The following is a 16,868-nucleotide window of genomic DNA, read 5'->3' as shown; positions in this document are numbered from 1 at the left end:
TCAAGCCAGGGGATGAAGCCTAGTTCAGTAAGAAGTGTAGGTAAGCATGCCAGGAGCAGCACCAGGTACACCTAGAAATGAGGACAACGCAGGACTCAGCAGCAGAACCAGCATGTTACAGACAGAGCTGAGCGATCCCACAACCAATGGATCAGATCAAAACTCTGCAGCCCTGCCCCATCCAGTCATGAATAGGAGTAGACAATTAAACAACTAACTTGAGGATGAGACTCCACAATCATCTCCATCTTCAACGATGGGGGAGCCCAGCACATTAGTGCAAAAGATAAGGATAAAGCATTTGCATCTTGGCCAGAAGTGCCAAGTAGATGATCCATCTCGGCCTCCTCCTGACGTCCCCCCGATCATAGATGCCAATCTTCAGACAGTTAGATTCACTCCACATGAAATCAAGGAACAGCTAAAGGCACTGGATACTGAAAAGGCTTTTGGGTCCCGACATCACAGCTGTAGTACTGAAGACTCATGATCAAGCGCTAGCTGGGCCTTAACCAAGCTGTTCCAGTATAGCTACATCCACTCAATGTGGAAAATTGCCCAGGTATGTCCTGTCCACAAGAAGCAGGACAAATCCAATCTGGCCAATTACTGCCCCATCAGTCTACTCTCAATCATCAGCAAAGTAATGGAAGGTGTCGTCGACAGTACTATAATCAAGGAACCCAGCCTGCTCACTGAGGCTCAGTTTGGGCCACTCAGCTCCAGGCCAATTACAGCCTTGGTTCAAATGTGGGCATAAAAAAGGGCTGAATTACTGAGATGCGGAGGGTGTCTGCCCTTGACATCAGGGCAGCATTTGACCAAATGGGGCATCAAGGAGGCCTAGTAAAAATTGAACAGCAATCAGGGGGAAAACTCTCCACTGATTGGAATCATACATGGCACAAAGGAAGATAGTTGTGGTTTTAGATTAGATTAGAGATACAGCACTGAAACAGGCCCTTCGGCCCACCGAGTCTGTGCCGACCATCAACCACCCATTTATACTAATCCTACACTAATCCCATATTCCTACCAAACATCCCCACCTGTCCCTATATTTCCCTACCACCTACCTATACTAGTGATAATTTATAATGGCCAATTTACCTATCAACCTGCAAGTCTTTTGGCTTGTGGGAGGAAACCGGAGCACCCGGAGAAAACCCACGCAGACACAGGGAGAACTTGCAAACTCCACACAGGAGGTACCCGGAATCGAACCCGGGTCCCTGGAGCTGTTGAGGCTGCAGTGCTAACCACTGCGCCACTGTGCCGCCCTGGTTGTTGGAGGTCAATCATCTCAGCTCCAGGACATTACTGCAGGAGTTCCTCAGGGTAGTGTCCAAGGCCCAACCATCTTCAGCTGCTTCATCAATGGCCTTCCTTCCATCATAAGGTCAGAAGTGGGGATGTTCTCTGATGATTGCACAATGTTCAGCACCATTCGCGACTCCTCAGATACTGAAGCAGCCCATATCCATATGCAGCAAGATGTGGGCAACATTCAAGCTTGGGCTGATAAGTGACACGTAACATGCGTGCCACACAAGTGCCAGGCAATGACCATATCCAACAAGAAAAAATCTAACCATCTCCCCATGACATTCATTGGCATTACCTTCACTGAATCCTCCATGAACAACATCCTGGGGGTTACCATTGACCAGAAACTTAACTGGAGTAGCCATATAAATACTGTGGCTACAAGAGCTCGTCAGAGGATGGGAATTCTGCAGTGAGTAACTCACCTCCTGACTCCCCATCTACAAGACACAAGTCAGAATTCTGATGGAATACTCTCCACTTGCCTGGATGGGTGCAGCTCCAATAGCACTCAAGAAGCTGAATACCATCCAGGATAAAGCAGCCCACTTGATCGGCACCCCATTCAACATGCACTCCCTCCACCAGTGGCAGCAGTGTGTACCATCTACAAGATGCACTGCAGCAACTCACCAAGACTCCTGCAACAGCACCTTCCAAACCTGCGACCTCTACCACCTAGAAGAACAATATCAGCAGTCGCATGGGATCATCATTTGCAAGTACCCCTTCAAGCCACACACCATTCTGACTTGGAACTATAATCGCCATTCCTTTACTGTCACTGGGTCAAAATCCTAGAACTGCTTCCCCAACTGTATTGTGAATGTACCTACAGCGGATGGACAGCAGCGGTTCAAGAAGGTGGCTCATCACTGCCTGCTCAAGGGCAATTAGGGAAAGGCAATAAATGCTGGTCTTGCCAGTGAGGCTGTGATCCCAAGAATGAATTATAAAAGAGGTAATTGGATACATTTCTGGAAAAATAGAATTATAATAAGACACGTAATTCAGACAATTAAAAAAAACAGAAATGTGTTCTTACCCAAGTAACAGGAAACGCCCAGGCGGAGCCAAATTCAATTGAACTGATTCCTTTAACAGGCCTAGCAAAGATGGCAGAACATCCTGTAAATTGCCTATGGAAAGCCTGTAATAAATGGACATAATTGAGGTCAGTTGTGTTACTTGTTAAAAGTGAAATATAATAGGAGGTGGCATGCAGGTGAACTAGCTTTGGTCCTCATTCTGCTGAGTTTCTGAGTCTAACCAAGGGGAGTGGAATTTCTCCAAAAGAAAGGAATGCAGAAAAATAGCATCGCATATCTCAGAGTCAGAGTTATACAGCACAGAAACAGGCCCTTTGGCCCATCGTGTCTGTGCTGGCCAACAAGCACCTAACTATTCTAGTCCCATTTTCCAGCACTTGGCCCGTAGCCTTGTATGCTATGGCATTTCAAGTGCTCATCTAAATACTTCTTAAATGTTGAGAGTTCCTGCCTCTACCACCTCTTCAGACCTCTCTCCACCAAGCTATTTATCTCCTTGTCGCCAGTCAACAGTATTGAAGTTGGTAGCCCACCTTCACAACCTTAGAACTTTCAATGGAAGAAACCAGAAGAATAGGACGTTAGCTCTCATAGAAGGCATAAAAATGAAAATTGTACATTGCCAAATTATGCCAATAGATACATGTTCCCTGGTTCAAGCAAAAATTCTACTTTGTAGCATAATTTTGAAACTATCTTGAACTATACTCATCCAATTTGAAAATGCAAAATTAAGTTGTGAAGGATGTACACAGTGTGAATATAATTAATGGTTTTAGTTGATTTATATATCAAATATAATGAATAACCAAGAATACTGAGAAGCTATAATGTAATGGATGAGTTCAGACCAAACTGAAAATATCTGAAGATTGAGGTTTGACAAGAGACGTGCAAACTCCTACCCATATTCCATTTTTCTGAGCATTAATTGGACAAGATGCTGGAAATAACTTGCAGCCTCAAAAATTCATCAAGAACACATTCCTTTCTGAAAAAGCTGCTCTGATATTGCTCAGCACGTTAGTCTTGTACCATAAGAGTAACAATAATGCGCACTTTGAAGTTTACTTCACTTCATCCTTTCAACAGTTTTGTTACATTTGCATTGAACATTATTAATATGTAAGAAAATGTTTTAAGCTTTTGAACAGAATTACCTCTGAAGTAATGCAAAACTGAATTGCAGCATTGGGATATCAACCAAAGTTGGTTTCTGGAAAAGAAAACACAAAAACCTTAAACTTAACTTCAAAAGAATTTAAACAAATTAGTTTACACCACCAGATTGCATCTCTAAAAATATAAACACTTATTGACTCCCAAATAATGGAATGGTTAGTTACACCATGTAACTATGGTACATAATGAAGATAGATTACAGATTTGATATTTAGAGTAGAATACACCAAGACAGAAAAATGGTGGCAGCAATACTCAGCATTTTTGCCTTAGGGAGAGAGAAAAAAAAAGGCAGGTTTCTTGCTGTTGATCACAATCCACTGCCACCTAATTGATGTACAGACATCAAGCTAGCAGAGGCCAACAGTGGCAGCAAAAGCCTAGTGACTGAGAGACTAGTGACTATCACTTGGCAAATAATCAGAGCGCTGCCAGGCTGTGCATTTGTAACCTAACACAGTTCAATGCCTTGGAAAGAGGAGGAAGACCTGGACAAGAAACATGCTTGGGCTGATAAGTGGCAAGTACCAGGCAATGATCATCTCAAGAAAGAAAGAGTCTAACCATCTCCCCCTGATATTCAATGGCATTACCATTGCTGAATGCCCCACTATCAACAGCCTGGGGGGTCACCATTGACCCGAAACTGAACTGGACCAGCCACATAAATGCTGTGGCTTCAAAAGCAAGTTAGAGGCTGGGCATTCTATGGCGAGTAACTCACTTCCTGTCTCCCCAAAGCCTGTCCATCATCTACAAGGCACAAGTCAGGAGTGTGGTGGAATATTCTCCACTTGCCTGGATGGGTGCAGCTCCAACATCACTCAAGCTCGACATCATCCAGGACAAAGCAGCCCGCTTGATTGGACCCCATCCATTACGTTCAACATTCACTCCCTCCACCACTGATGCACAGTGGCAGCAGTATGACCATATGCACTGCAGCAACTCACCAAGCCTCCTTCGACAGCACCTTCCAAACCTGCGACCTCTACCACCTAGAAGGACAACAGCAGCAGCTGCATGGGAACACCACCACCTGCAGGCTCCCGTCGAAGCAACACACCATCCTGACTTGGAACTATATCACTGTTCCTTCACTGTCGCTGGGTCAAAATCCATGAACTCCCTTCATAACAGCACTGTGGGTGTACCTACCCAACATGGACTGTAGCGGTTCCAAGCAGCAGCTCACCACCACCTTCTCAAGGGCAATTTGGGATAGGCAATAAATGCTGGACTAGCCAGTGACGCCCACATCCCATAAACAAATTACAAAGCAGAAAATTGGGAGAGTGGAGCAGTTTGGTTTTGACTTCCTCTCCTCCCACCACCCCGCCAACCAGAGAGTTTTTTCTTTACCTGCAAATTTCCTTACTTTCTCTGTTTCACTTCCTCTCCTATGCCACACAAGCCTCTCCAGCTGAGAGGATGGCTGAAGGCCTGTTCCCAGACCTCTCTACCAATACTGCAGTAAAACCAATTGTTAGTAGGCATTTAAACCTAGCTTTGAGTGATTTATCCTCCAATTTTCTATCCTGCTTTTGTGGAGAGGCATCTGGCTTCTTAGCACAATTTTTTTTATTCTTTCATGGCAAATTGAATATATTCCATCACACTCCTGGCTTGAGACTTGTAGATGGTGGACAGGCATTGGGGAGTCAGGTGGTGAGTTACTCGCCACAGGATTACCAGCCTCTGACCTGCTCTCGTAACCACAGTATTTATGTGACTGGTCCAGTTCAGTTTCGGGTCAATGGTGACCCCCCAGGATATTGATAGTGGGGGTTTCCAGTGATGGTAATGCCGTTGAATGTCACGGGGAGAAGGTTTGATTCTTCTCTCTTGTTTGAGATGGTCATTGCCTGGCACTTGTGTATTGTAACTTGCCACTGATCAGCCCAAGCCTGAATGTTGTCCAGGTCTTGCTGCATATGGACATGGACTGCTTCAGTATCTGAGGAGTTGTGAATGGTACTGAACATTAAACAATCATTAGCAAACATCCCCACTTCTGACTTTATGGTGGAGGGAAGGTCATTGATGAAGCAGCTGAAAATGGTTGGGCCTAGGACACGACCCTGAGGAAATGCTGTAGCAATATCTGGGGCTATATATAATGGCACAGCTAAGCAGGAAAACACACTGGTGGAATTAGACACATACTTAGCACCATGGTTAATCTGCAATGCCCTGATATATTCTCAAAGCCCCATTAAGATCAGCAGAAATCTCTCCCAATAACAATGGCATCATATTTTTATTTTTGAAGAGTGCTTGGTATAAAACAAGTTTTCTGGGAGGGAAGAGGCAATTATTTTTATTGCATTTAATTCTCCTTTACTTCTTCAGCCAAAAGTGTTGAAAGCTGAAAAGTTATCCAGAGGTGCACGTCATCGGTGTCACTGAACTATAGCTGAGACACAAGCGACTCCCATTCCCAACTCAAGTTCAGTATTGGACCCAAATCACTTCACTACGACTCGAATACCCGGTGATATAATCCACTGAGGTCAGGCAGCAATTTGTTTTTGTTTAAACGATAAGTTAAATACACTCTGCACTTGTCCATCCCCACTTTCAAAAAAAAAAACAGACTCACCTCAAAGAAAGTTAATATGTGCATTTTAAAAAGAGCACATGATATTTTACCTCTTCTTTGGTTTGAGGTGGCTTCTTAACAACTTCTTTTATCAGTTGTAATGTACTGTCAGTGTTGAGCGTATCCAGCGCTTGGACCAACCCTACTAGTGTTAGCTGAGCTTCACTGGCTACAGGCAGAATCCGCATCTACAAAGTGGAAGACAACTTTCAAATTATAATCTAAAGACTTGTGAAGAGAGTTATTTTTCCTAAATGGTTAGTATCCTTTTTAACAAAAAGTTACACTTTTGGAACGTTTTAACGATAAACTTCACAATATCCAATGGACTCATTTGCTGTGAAAATTTTCTAGACCGAATTGTCAGCACAATTGCAAAGTGTCAAATGAAACAAAATTAACACTGTGATTGTTATGGAACACTTGATTCTCCTGTCACTGTCAAGCTGCAGGGACTGATGGCAAGTCTACGGGATTTGGATGCATTAAACTTGGGTGTTTCTATGTTGTGGGAATGTAAAGCTTCAGAAGTGGGAGCAATAAGAAGTGCAACCATTAAATTTTTTTTTAATTCCTCCCATCAAAAAGGAACATAACAGGAAGGAAAAATATAAAGTTTACAAGTTTAAGTTTTAAAAATTGCATTTATATAGTGCTTTTAAGGCCTCCGGATGTCCAAAGCACTTTACAGCCATTTAAGAACTTTTGAGGTGTAGCTACTGCTGTAATGTGGGGAAATACAGCAGCCAGTTTGTGGACAGCAAGCTCCTGTAATGAGCTCTTTTATGTTTTCTGATGTAACAACGAGATGCGAGGAGTCCAGTAGTGCTGAAGATCTCAAACAGGTTTATTAACATCTCAATTCCTACATACAGTACAGAGATAACTATTTACCGAATCTGACTCAGTGGCTGGAATTTTTCGCTTACCAGTGGCCCCGGAAGCGATGCGCCCGAAGCGGATCAGAGCCCCGATCCCGCTCCGCGTCGCCTGGCCGCCGGCATCACGCGCTGATGACCTAATCAGCGGGCCCGCGGCGTAACTCCGAAAAGAAATGGCGCGCGCGGGCGGGAACTTCATCATTGGGGGCGGGGCCACATACACGGAAGGCTGATTGTAAGCCCTACATAAGGGATTACTGATTTTAAACAGAGCAGTGAGTTCCCCATTTGATGTAAAGGAAGATACAACTGACATAAGGTCTGGAGATTTCAAAGGCTCCATACATTGAAACACAAAGACTGGGAGATAACAATATTGCTGTTAGAGGTGATGGGAGGGCAGAAGCAAATGCGTTGCCCCCCGATTCACTGACGATTGAGGGTGGCGAGTGCCTGGAACTTGTTGTCGGGGGCGGTGGTGGAAGCAGGTACCATAGAGACGTTTAAGAGGCATCTTGACAAATACATGAATAGGATGGGAATAGAGGGATACGGTCCCCGGAAGTGCAGAAGGTTTTAGTTTAGGCAGGCATCAAGATCGGCGCAGGCTTGGAGGGCCAAATGGCCTGTTCCTGTGCTGTACTGTTCTTTGTTATTCTTTGCAGGTCCTCCTCCAGGCCGTTGAGGAGAGGAGAGACATTCTGTTCAGCTCAGTTGGGAGAAGGTGACCCTCCGAAGTGACCAAGAGGGCCTGGCTGGAGGTTGCAGACGAGGTCAGCAGCCGAGGCGTAGTGAGGCGTACATAGATACAGTGCTGCAAGCGTCTCAATGACCTGCTTCGCTCTGCCCGGGTAAGGGGCATTCCTCATTCATCTAATTGGTTATGTGCCAAGGGATGTTTTTTGTGTACCCATGATGCAATGCAGAACCCCTGTATGATCAATGCCGGGCTGCTGCCTTGAAATGGGACACATGATGGGCAAGTCTGAGATGAACACTGATGCTGTGGTGTTAAAGTTGCGCCCAACACTGTCACAGCAGTGAAGTGCAACATCAACCCTTTGGGTGACAGCGTCATATGCCATTGACCATGTATAAAATAAGTGTCTTTGTGTATTTAGGAAAAGAGGGCACACAATGCCCGGGAGAGGTCACATACTGGTGGTGGTATGGCCACCCAGGCATTCCTCACCAGGATGGAGGAGGATGCCTTAACTATAGCAGGGGAGGAAGGAGGACGCACCATGGCGGATGGCGAGGCCGGTGTACCTGGTCATGAGCGTGTGTGTTCCAGAATGTGGTGTAACATTTCATTATTGGGGGGGGGGGGGGGGGGTGCGGGTGGTGAGGCTGCGATACTGTGCCAATGATTTGGTGAAAGTCAAACAAACTGAATGTTGCCCTCAATTGTAACATCACCCAGATGTAACCATGCTGGAGGCACAAACTTGTGATTAACTCTGGATTGATGATGAAACTAATCACAATGCTTTTCCCAGCAGGTGAAATCCAGCATGTGCCAGGAAGCGTTACCGTTGCCCGACCATCCACCTCTGAGGTGGAGGAGGGCACCTCAGAGGGTGCACCGTCACATCATCGCGACACACCAAGTACCATAGCAGATACTGACACTTCGGTTGGGATGACTGTGTCTGGGGAATCAATGTCACATACTGGTGTGAGCACAGCACAGTTGCCGGGCCAGTCACGAGAGGCAGAATCGGCCGACGCATCACACACTCAGGAGAGTGGGATACCAGGCCAGTGCAGAGCCGCGAGCTGATGATATGCCTCTGAGATCATCCTTTCATCAGGCAATGTTGCAGGTGCAGAATGTGGTCTGTGGAAATCTGGCGGAGTTGCCTGAGACATTGCACGCTATGACTCATACTCTGGAGACATCCATCCAGAGTATGAGTTCAGCAAACTCACAGGCATTTGAACATCTGGCTTCCTCCGTTGATAGACTGGCGGCTGCAATGGAGGGACCAGTTCTTCATGCAATTCGGGAGCTCAGAGCGACTGTGGCCTCCCTGGACCAGAGCATCAGAGAGCATAATCTGATGCGACTGCGCCAGGTTGAGGACATTCAGCGCTCTGATGCCACCATTGAGGACCACCAGAGCCTCACGAGGGCACAGGGGCAGCAGATCGCAGATGGCAGCTCCTCTCACAGCGCTTCTGATGCACCCTGCAGCTCCTTGCTCCCTCCGCCAGGGACATGTGAACCAGTAAATCCCGGGGTAATAGAGAGTGCTCATGATATTTGACATGAGAACCCTGAGATGCCAGGGCCCTCACGGCCGCGAGCATGCAGAGGACGTCCACCCAAGTCTTCAAAAGCAGGGTGGCAACAAGATCAGCCATTTGCCTTTGGTAAGTCTGGTGGCGAGGGATCATGCGCACGAATGAGCACACGTAAACGGATTAAGAAAACACTTTAATTTCACTGGGTGACTTGAGGTACGTTTATTTGATTTGTAAAACAATAGTGTTTGATTAATTTGGAGATTTTATCATTGGACATGTCATTCCTGAAGTCAGATATTACATAGTCAGTCAACTCAAGTTGTCTCAAATGTGAGGCCACACACTTGGGTCGCGTCCCTCATGATGTGATGGATTGGTTATTCGCTTTGTCTCACCCCCTAAAGGTTAGAGATTTTGCACTGTCAGATCCTCACAATGATTCATGTCATAAAGCAGATTGAAATGTGTGAAGATTTATATCATTTCAACTGAAACGCGTTCCTTAGAGATTCCCTTGTTTCTCTAGCAGTTAGAGCCAAGTTACATTCAGCTTCCTCTCCATGATCATTAGACTGATGCCCATCTTCCTCATCAGAAATGTCATCATCTGATGACACATCGCGCTGACATTGATTATCCTCTAGGGCATCTCCATGTTCAATCGCCAGGTTATGCAAGGCACAGCAGACGACAATGATTCTGGAAACCCTTGACGGTGCGTACTGCAGTGATCCACCAGAGCAGTCAAGTCACCTAAATCTCATCTTTAGGAGGCCTACAGTTTGCTCGATTGTCACTCTGGTGGCCGCATGGCTCCCATTGTATCATTCCTCTGCCTCACCCCTTGGGTTCCTCACTGGTGTCATGAGCCATGTCTTCAGAGGATAACCCCTGTCGCCAAGTATCCATCCCTCCATTCTGTGTGGAGGGCTGAAAATTGCAGGCACCTGTGAGTTGTGGAGAATGAAAGAATCATGACAACTACCAGGGTTACGTGCACACACCTGCATGATTCACTTCCGATGATCACAGAGGAGCTGAACATTCATTGAATGGAATCCCTTGCGGTTCATGAATGCCCCTGACTGTCCAGCTGGTGCTCTAAGGGCCACATGAGTACAGTCTATCACACCCTGTATCATTGGGAAGCTGGATATAATGCTGAAGCCTCTGGCTCTCTCAGCCTGACTGGTGTTGTCCGTCTTGAATGTGATGAAATGGTCAGCACGTTGAAACAATGCATCAGTCACAACCTTTATGCAATGGTGTGCTGCTGATTGTGAGACACCGCACAAGTCTGCAGCTGAGGCTTGGAAGGAGCCAGACGCATAGAAGTTAAGAGCTACTGTGACCTTTAGAGCGACTGGCATTGGATGGCCACCAAGACAGTTTGATGCAACATCCACTGCCAGCATCTCACAAAGAGATGTGACAGTCTCCCATGACAGCTACAATCTTCTTCTGCACTGGCGCTCTGACAAATGCAGGTAGTTCAGAAGTGTTCGGTATGCCCTTACTACTGGGTAGGTACGTCTCCTGACATTTGGTCGCTCCCGGGCGACTCTGCGAACTACTCTCCCTCCAACAGCACGAGGATGCACTGGTGCAGCTTGCTGTACGTTCCCCTGACCATTTGTAATTCTGTCACTCATTGAATCACTGTCCTCCTCATCTGATGATCCACCTCCAGAGTGAACAATTCCCATTGTTGAACAGCAGAACAAATGCATTGACCACAGGTAATAGCTTCCAGCTTTTGTGACTGGCTCACTTCAGATACTTCCTTCACGCAATAACTAATATTACATGGGTCTCTATCAGCAGTGCATAACATTCAGATTAAACCTTCCGCACAACCTGCAAGTTACAACCCTTATTAGGACACACAGACATCAGCATGAATAAAGTTCAATAAATTCATTTTTACCTCCAACTCCCTCATGAATCAATGCCTGCCGCCCTTTTGAACCTGCCGGATTCCCGACACGCCCCACGAACCGATTAACGGCCGTAAAATCAGATACGTAGCGTAAAATCTCTGTCAATTTGATTCTGAATTACCTTAAGTACTTCTCAATTGTTGTTAGTCGGGCGGCGAGCGCAAACTCAATCGCGCCCGACTTCCCACGCTGGTTAAATTGCATCAGTACGTAATGACGCCAGGGACCCAGCCCAACCTCTCTGCGCGCCATTTTTCCCTCCGCATGACCCCGATGGGACCCGATTCTGAACGGTACAATTCCGGTCGGTGTTACAGTAGCAGTGTCACTCTGGCATGCAGACATATGACTATGTCCTAGCACTTAGCTCATTAGCATACTAAGATCTTAAAGGGACATCACTCTTAAAGGCAATCACACAACATCCCCCTTCTTTCCAAAGGTAAGTCTCATATGCAAAAAGTTAAAAAAACCCCACAAAATTAGATATCAAAATTATTTACACATGGATAGAGATTGTGCAATTTACAAATATAGAGGCTTAACAGTCCATATATCGTTTTGGTGGTTTGATAACTCTTGCTCGGAGAATTTACGTCTCAGCAGTTGCTGTTTTTTCTGAGGTTACTCCCTTTCGACATTCAGTTTCTGTTGCTCTGCCTTCAGCCTGCTAACATACTCTGATACTTTTATCAAGATGACCACCTATGAGGCCTTGTCATTCTTAGAAAGTTCTAACAGACGCCTCCTGTAATGGTGCAGACCTCAATCAGCTTGGCAGAGGAGTTGGATCTTCCCTGTATCATATCCTCAGGACGCCCCCAAGTACTTCACATCAAATTATCTACTTTTTGAAATGTAATTACTGTTATGTAGGGAAGCACAGCAATCAATTTTGTGCACAGCAAGGTTTCACTAATAGCAAATAAACTGTATGTAAGAGCTTAGCTGTTAATAAACCTGGTTAAGATCTTCAGCACAACTGGACTCCATGCATCTCATTTATGTTGCATCAGACAACGTAAAAGAACTCACTTTGGTGGCAGCTGTGGTGAGAAGATTATTTAACTATTTACAGAACTTTCCTCTAGGTGTTACAAGAGCAGAGTGACTCTGCATGCAGTCACATGACTACCTCCTGGCACTTAGCTCATTAGCATACTAAGATCTTAAAGGGACATCACTCTTAAAAGCAATCATACAACAGCTCCCACAAACAGCAATGTGATAATGACCAGACATTCTATTTTTAGTGGTGTTATTTGAGGGATCAATGTTGGCCTGGACACACAGAGGGAGGGAAAAGGTAGAGCATATTAGTTAAAGCTTCAAAAATAGGACAGAGAATATGAACAGAAAGAAATATACATCTTACATTTAGAAGCACCTCAACATATCCTCAGGATGCCCCCAAGTACTTCACATCCGATTATCTACTTTTTGAAATGTAATTATTGTTATGTAGGGAAGCACAGGTGACCAATTTTGTGCACAGCAAGGTTCCACAAATAGCAAATAAACTCAATGTCAGACTAAACTGTCTTGGTGGTGTTGGGTGAGAGGGGAATGTTGGTCAGGACACCAATATAAAAAAAAAACTCTTCTCTGAATAGCTCAATGGGATCTTTTAAGGCAACCTTCACAGGTAGACAGGGCTGCAGTCTAACATTTTATCTGAACAATGACACTGTTTGCAGTGCAACCCATCCCACTTAAGAATCCGCCTAGAATCAGTGTTCAAATCCTAGATTAGGGTGCTCCTGATGTTTGGATAGTTTTATTACAGCAATAGATTTAAGCATTGCAGTATATTAGAACAAATTAGTAGTATGAAATTAGTTACCCAGGAGACAGAAGTTTCCTTGAACTCAATGACAGTTGAACAAAAATAAAGCTAATATCCTTGCAATGTAAACATGCCTTGAGCTATAAACACGGATCTTACCTTGTTTTGACTCAGCTTTTTGCTGCTTTTCTTCTTGTTCCACACTGCTGCCACAGCCGCCATCAGGTGAACACCCATCTGTGCAGCAAATGGATTCAGGAGCTCCAGAATTTTCTGTCTCAGTGTCTTTTAAAACAAAAACATCAAAATCTGAAAAATGAGCCCTCAAGACAATTTCTTTTTCTCTACTCCCATTTTTACAGCCCAGCTGGATGCAGGTGTGACTGCCCGATCACAGGCTTCTTCATTCTCTCCTGCTGGCTTTCCTAGCATTCAAAGCACACTGAAAGCCCTCTAATAAAATCTTGCAGCAATTTAGGTTCAAAAGAAAGTTTTCAGTTTGTTACTATGCCCCCAAAGCAATCATTCGTTTCTCTAACTCTCCATGAAAGGAAGCAAAATACCCAACAAAGCTTGGCTTTACTGGCACATTGGAGGTCTAACATTACTGCCAAATAACGTTAATAAGCATGGTGAACACAGTTCGTCAAAAGGTGCTAATGTCAGGCTTATATTAGTCATCAATCTGTGTGTTAAAACTCCAGCCAGCTCAGCCTCATCTGACTGAAGACAAAGTTAGATTTCAGCTACAAGCAGGCAGGTCACCCATTACTATATCTGTCTAGTGCTATGATGACCAATGCCTGTTGAAAAATTCTCATGATACAAGACTGCATTGGATTAAAGTGACAGAGGAATTAGCGATCAGAATTATACAGTTTGTAATTGAACAAGTAAGTCACCCTTTCCCCATTCCTATCCCCACAAAATAAGGGAATAAATCACTACTAACTTTAGTTGATTTAAAGTAAACAGAAGACGATGCCTTTGCAGTATCAAGTGAATTCACGGGCTTTCTCTGGGATTCTTCTCTTCGGACAACACCCCAGAGAAGAGACGTAGAGTTGATGATTAAAGGCAATTCTTCAAGGATGGCATTCTTCGCATTCTTCATGCTTGTGGGGTCACCTGGTGTGGCAGACTGGTACAAAATGCACAGCAATGCATAAAAGAAATATCCCTTCTTTTCAAAAAAAGTTGAAGTATACAAGAACTTAAACATAAAAAAGTTGTAAATGCAGAACAGGTCAAAAGCCCTGAACCTTGAACCCACCTCTCCAGTCAAGGGCATGGATGCACAGCTCCTTCCCAAGTTACCACTGACACCCAATGTCTGGCCTCGCCCTTCCTAAAACTTTGACAGATCTTTTTTTCTGTCAGATATAACTGGTCTGCTGTGCCTTTTCTGTTCTTGTTTTAGATTTCCAGCATAAGACCAGATTCTTTTCTTTCCTGCTCTTCAAAGTGTGGAACATTACTGCTGAGGAATGAAAGTCTTGCCCTTTCATGTACCCAGTGCCAACATTAAGCACTGCCAAGTCAGATATAACAAGAGCTAGATTCAGGTTAAAGCTCCCTAAACTCCAAACAGGGTTCTTCAGTCCAAACTTCAAAAAGCACCCCTACTGTACCAGCGTGACATTTCCTGCACTGGTCTTCGGAGTGAGAAACCTAATCACTGGCAAATTATAGGTAGTTTGTGCTGTGGACTAATGGCCAATTAGAACCAGATTGAGACAGCCTACATCCACTTCACTTAACACCCTTAAACCCTGCGGAAAGGGAACCTCCATCCAATCAGGGCCATTCTTTTTACTGCCATGAAGTGTAAACAAAGCATTCAACCATGGAGGAGGGAAGGAATTACAACTGCTCCTAATTCTATCCTCGCCCAACACTCTCCACCAATTTCCTGAGTTTGGGAAACAGGAGGAATGCTCGGCATAGACCCTCATATGCAGGACAAAATAGGATGGGGACAGAGGGGAATATTATGTTTATCAATGTACCCTTGTGCGTTTTAGAATGCGTGGGTGATTTGCTTAAGTGCATATCCCCTTTTTAAATTTTCTAGTGCAGCCGCCCATGCACAGTGACTGAAATGTGCGGACTTGAGCACGGCCTGTGTGGGAACTTTCAGGTTGCTGCACAGTTGCGCAGCTTAGAGGGAACATTAATGCTTGTAGCTTCTCTACAAACTGGCCAAGATGTGTATATTAAAGTAGTGTTACGGAGTTAGGTTTTTTTTGATCTGAACAATAAAGGTGCTAACTGGGCCGCTAAGTGTATACATAACAACCATTAGCCCATAGAAGATATGTGCTTATACATGTTGAGAATTTTCTGTTATCACTCCCCAGATAAATGGGAACATTGCACATCTTTCAAGACGTTTCCCTCTCACTCTTTCTCCCCTGTCTCTCGATACCTGTAGTGCATCACAACAACCAACTGTAGTACCACTGTAGGCACAGGCAATGGCTGAAAGCATACACTCTTCAAATTAACGATCAAGTACCTTTTTTGCCTGTGCTGAGCTACCCAAAAGGCAATAGTGAGAAATGGTAGTGAGGCCTTCCAAAAGGGTGAGTGGATAATCCGGAGGGATATTTTCCTTTTTTGAAGTTGTGCTAAGGAATGAAAATAAAACAAAAGTAGAAAAGAAGTTAAATACATGCATTTTACATCAGTGAACCAACAAAAAAAGTCTTTTGTCCAAAACCAGCAGCTACAGAATCAATTTCAGACTGACAATACTTTCTTTGTATTGCCTGGCTCTGATGTGAGCTGTCAGGGCCAGCTGAAGCAACCACATGCTCAAAGAAAAATTAACAATGACAATCTTTTCTCTTTACAGATGCCAACAGATTTGCTGTGAATTTCCAGTATTTTCTGATTTCAGTTTAAAAGAATTCTATGCAAGTAGATAAAACACCCAGAAGAGCTCAAGTTATACTTGATGCAGAGTCAAGCCCAAGAGGAAACCAATTCTTAGTGATGTGAAAATAGCAGCATAAATCCAGTCAAATCCTGATCTGACTCTGGACTGAATCAAAGCCAAATAGTGCAAGACTCCTTGGGCAGGCTACCTCATATTAGTTTGGCTCCACATTACGTACATTATAACATCAAGATAGTGTCAAATTGAATTCAGAAAGTCTTCAGAGAGTCACAGTTGGACTGTTATAAAATTGTCTGTCGCATTTCCTATATTACAACAGGGATTACACTTCAGAAGTACTTCATTGGCCACGGGTCGTAAAGGCCCTATATAAATGCAAGTTTTTCTTTGTTTTTAATCAAAAGCTTTTAAAAAATATTTTGAGATGGCAAATGCTGCAGCCTGTAAATAGGTAAAAACATTAACTGCCTGGGATCACTGCTCTGTGCACATGTGAAGTAAGTATGCACTTGCAGAGTTCCGACCTAGTGGAGTGCACATTATTTGCAATCAAATATAACCGGGGTCTTTGTGGCTAAGCTCTGCATTATAGAGGTTATTGCACCATATGTCAAAAGGATATGGAATCAGCCTATACATTCCAGTATGTTGATCACTCTGAGAGAAGCAGTAAATATCACAACTCAGGGAAATTTTTTTTAAAACTTCATTTTTGCAAGCTCTTACATTAGCCCTTCATTATCTGGCAAAGAGGGATTACAAAATATCTCCCCACCACACAACTGTTTTCAGCCATTTTGTTTAGTGTTCTCCCAAACTGAGCACCAACCATGGATAGAACTCAATCCTCCCAGTCCATATAGCTTGAAACCACATTTGGCAATGTACTGACCAAATGCACTGTTAGGAGGCCAAACTATGTGTATTTAAAAATGCAATCATCCAAGAAA

General features: G+C 44.2%; 1 protein-coding gene across 3 annotated transcripts in view; it reads right to left on the bottom strand.

The window, feature by feature from the left end:
• dop1b (DOP1 leucine zipper like protein B) overlaps window positions 1-16,868 on the bottom strand; it is a 151,365-nt gene that overhangs the window by 42,917 nt on the left and 91,580 nt on the right. For all 3 annotated transcript variants that reach the window (XM_068041145.1, XM_068041144.1, XM_068041146.1), the window contains exons 20-25: window positions 15,535-15,646; window positions 13,969-14,157; window positions 13,176-13,301; window positions 6,210-6,347; window positions 3,536-3,591; window positions 2,372-2,476 (exon numbers count right to left, since the gene is read on the bottom strand). In XM_068041145.1, the coding sequence (XP_067897246.1) occupies window positions 2,372-2,476; window positions 3,536-3,591; window positions 6,210-6,347; window positions 13,176-13,301; window positions 13,969-14,157; window positions 15,535-15,646 (726 nt within the window). The remainder of the gene's footprint in view (window positions 1-2,371; window positions 2,477-3,535; window positions 3,592-6,209; window positions 6,348-13,175; window positions 13,302-13,968; window positions 14,158-15,534; window positions 15,647-16,868) is intronic.

This window comes from Heterodontus francisci, chromosome 10 (genome assembly GCF_036365525.1).
Source record: "Heterodontus francisci isolate sHetFra1 chromosome 10, sHetFra1.hap1, whole genome shotgun sequence".
Classification (NCBI taxonomy): Eukaryota; Metazoa; Chordata; class Chondrichthyes; order Heterodontiformes; family Heterodontidae; genus Heterodontus; species Heterodontus francisci.
The sequence above is the reverse complement of the archived record's forward strand: the minus strand, read 5'-3'. Positions and strand labels throughout refer to the sequence as shown.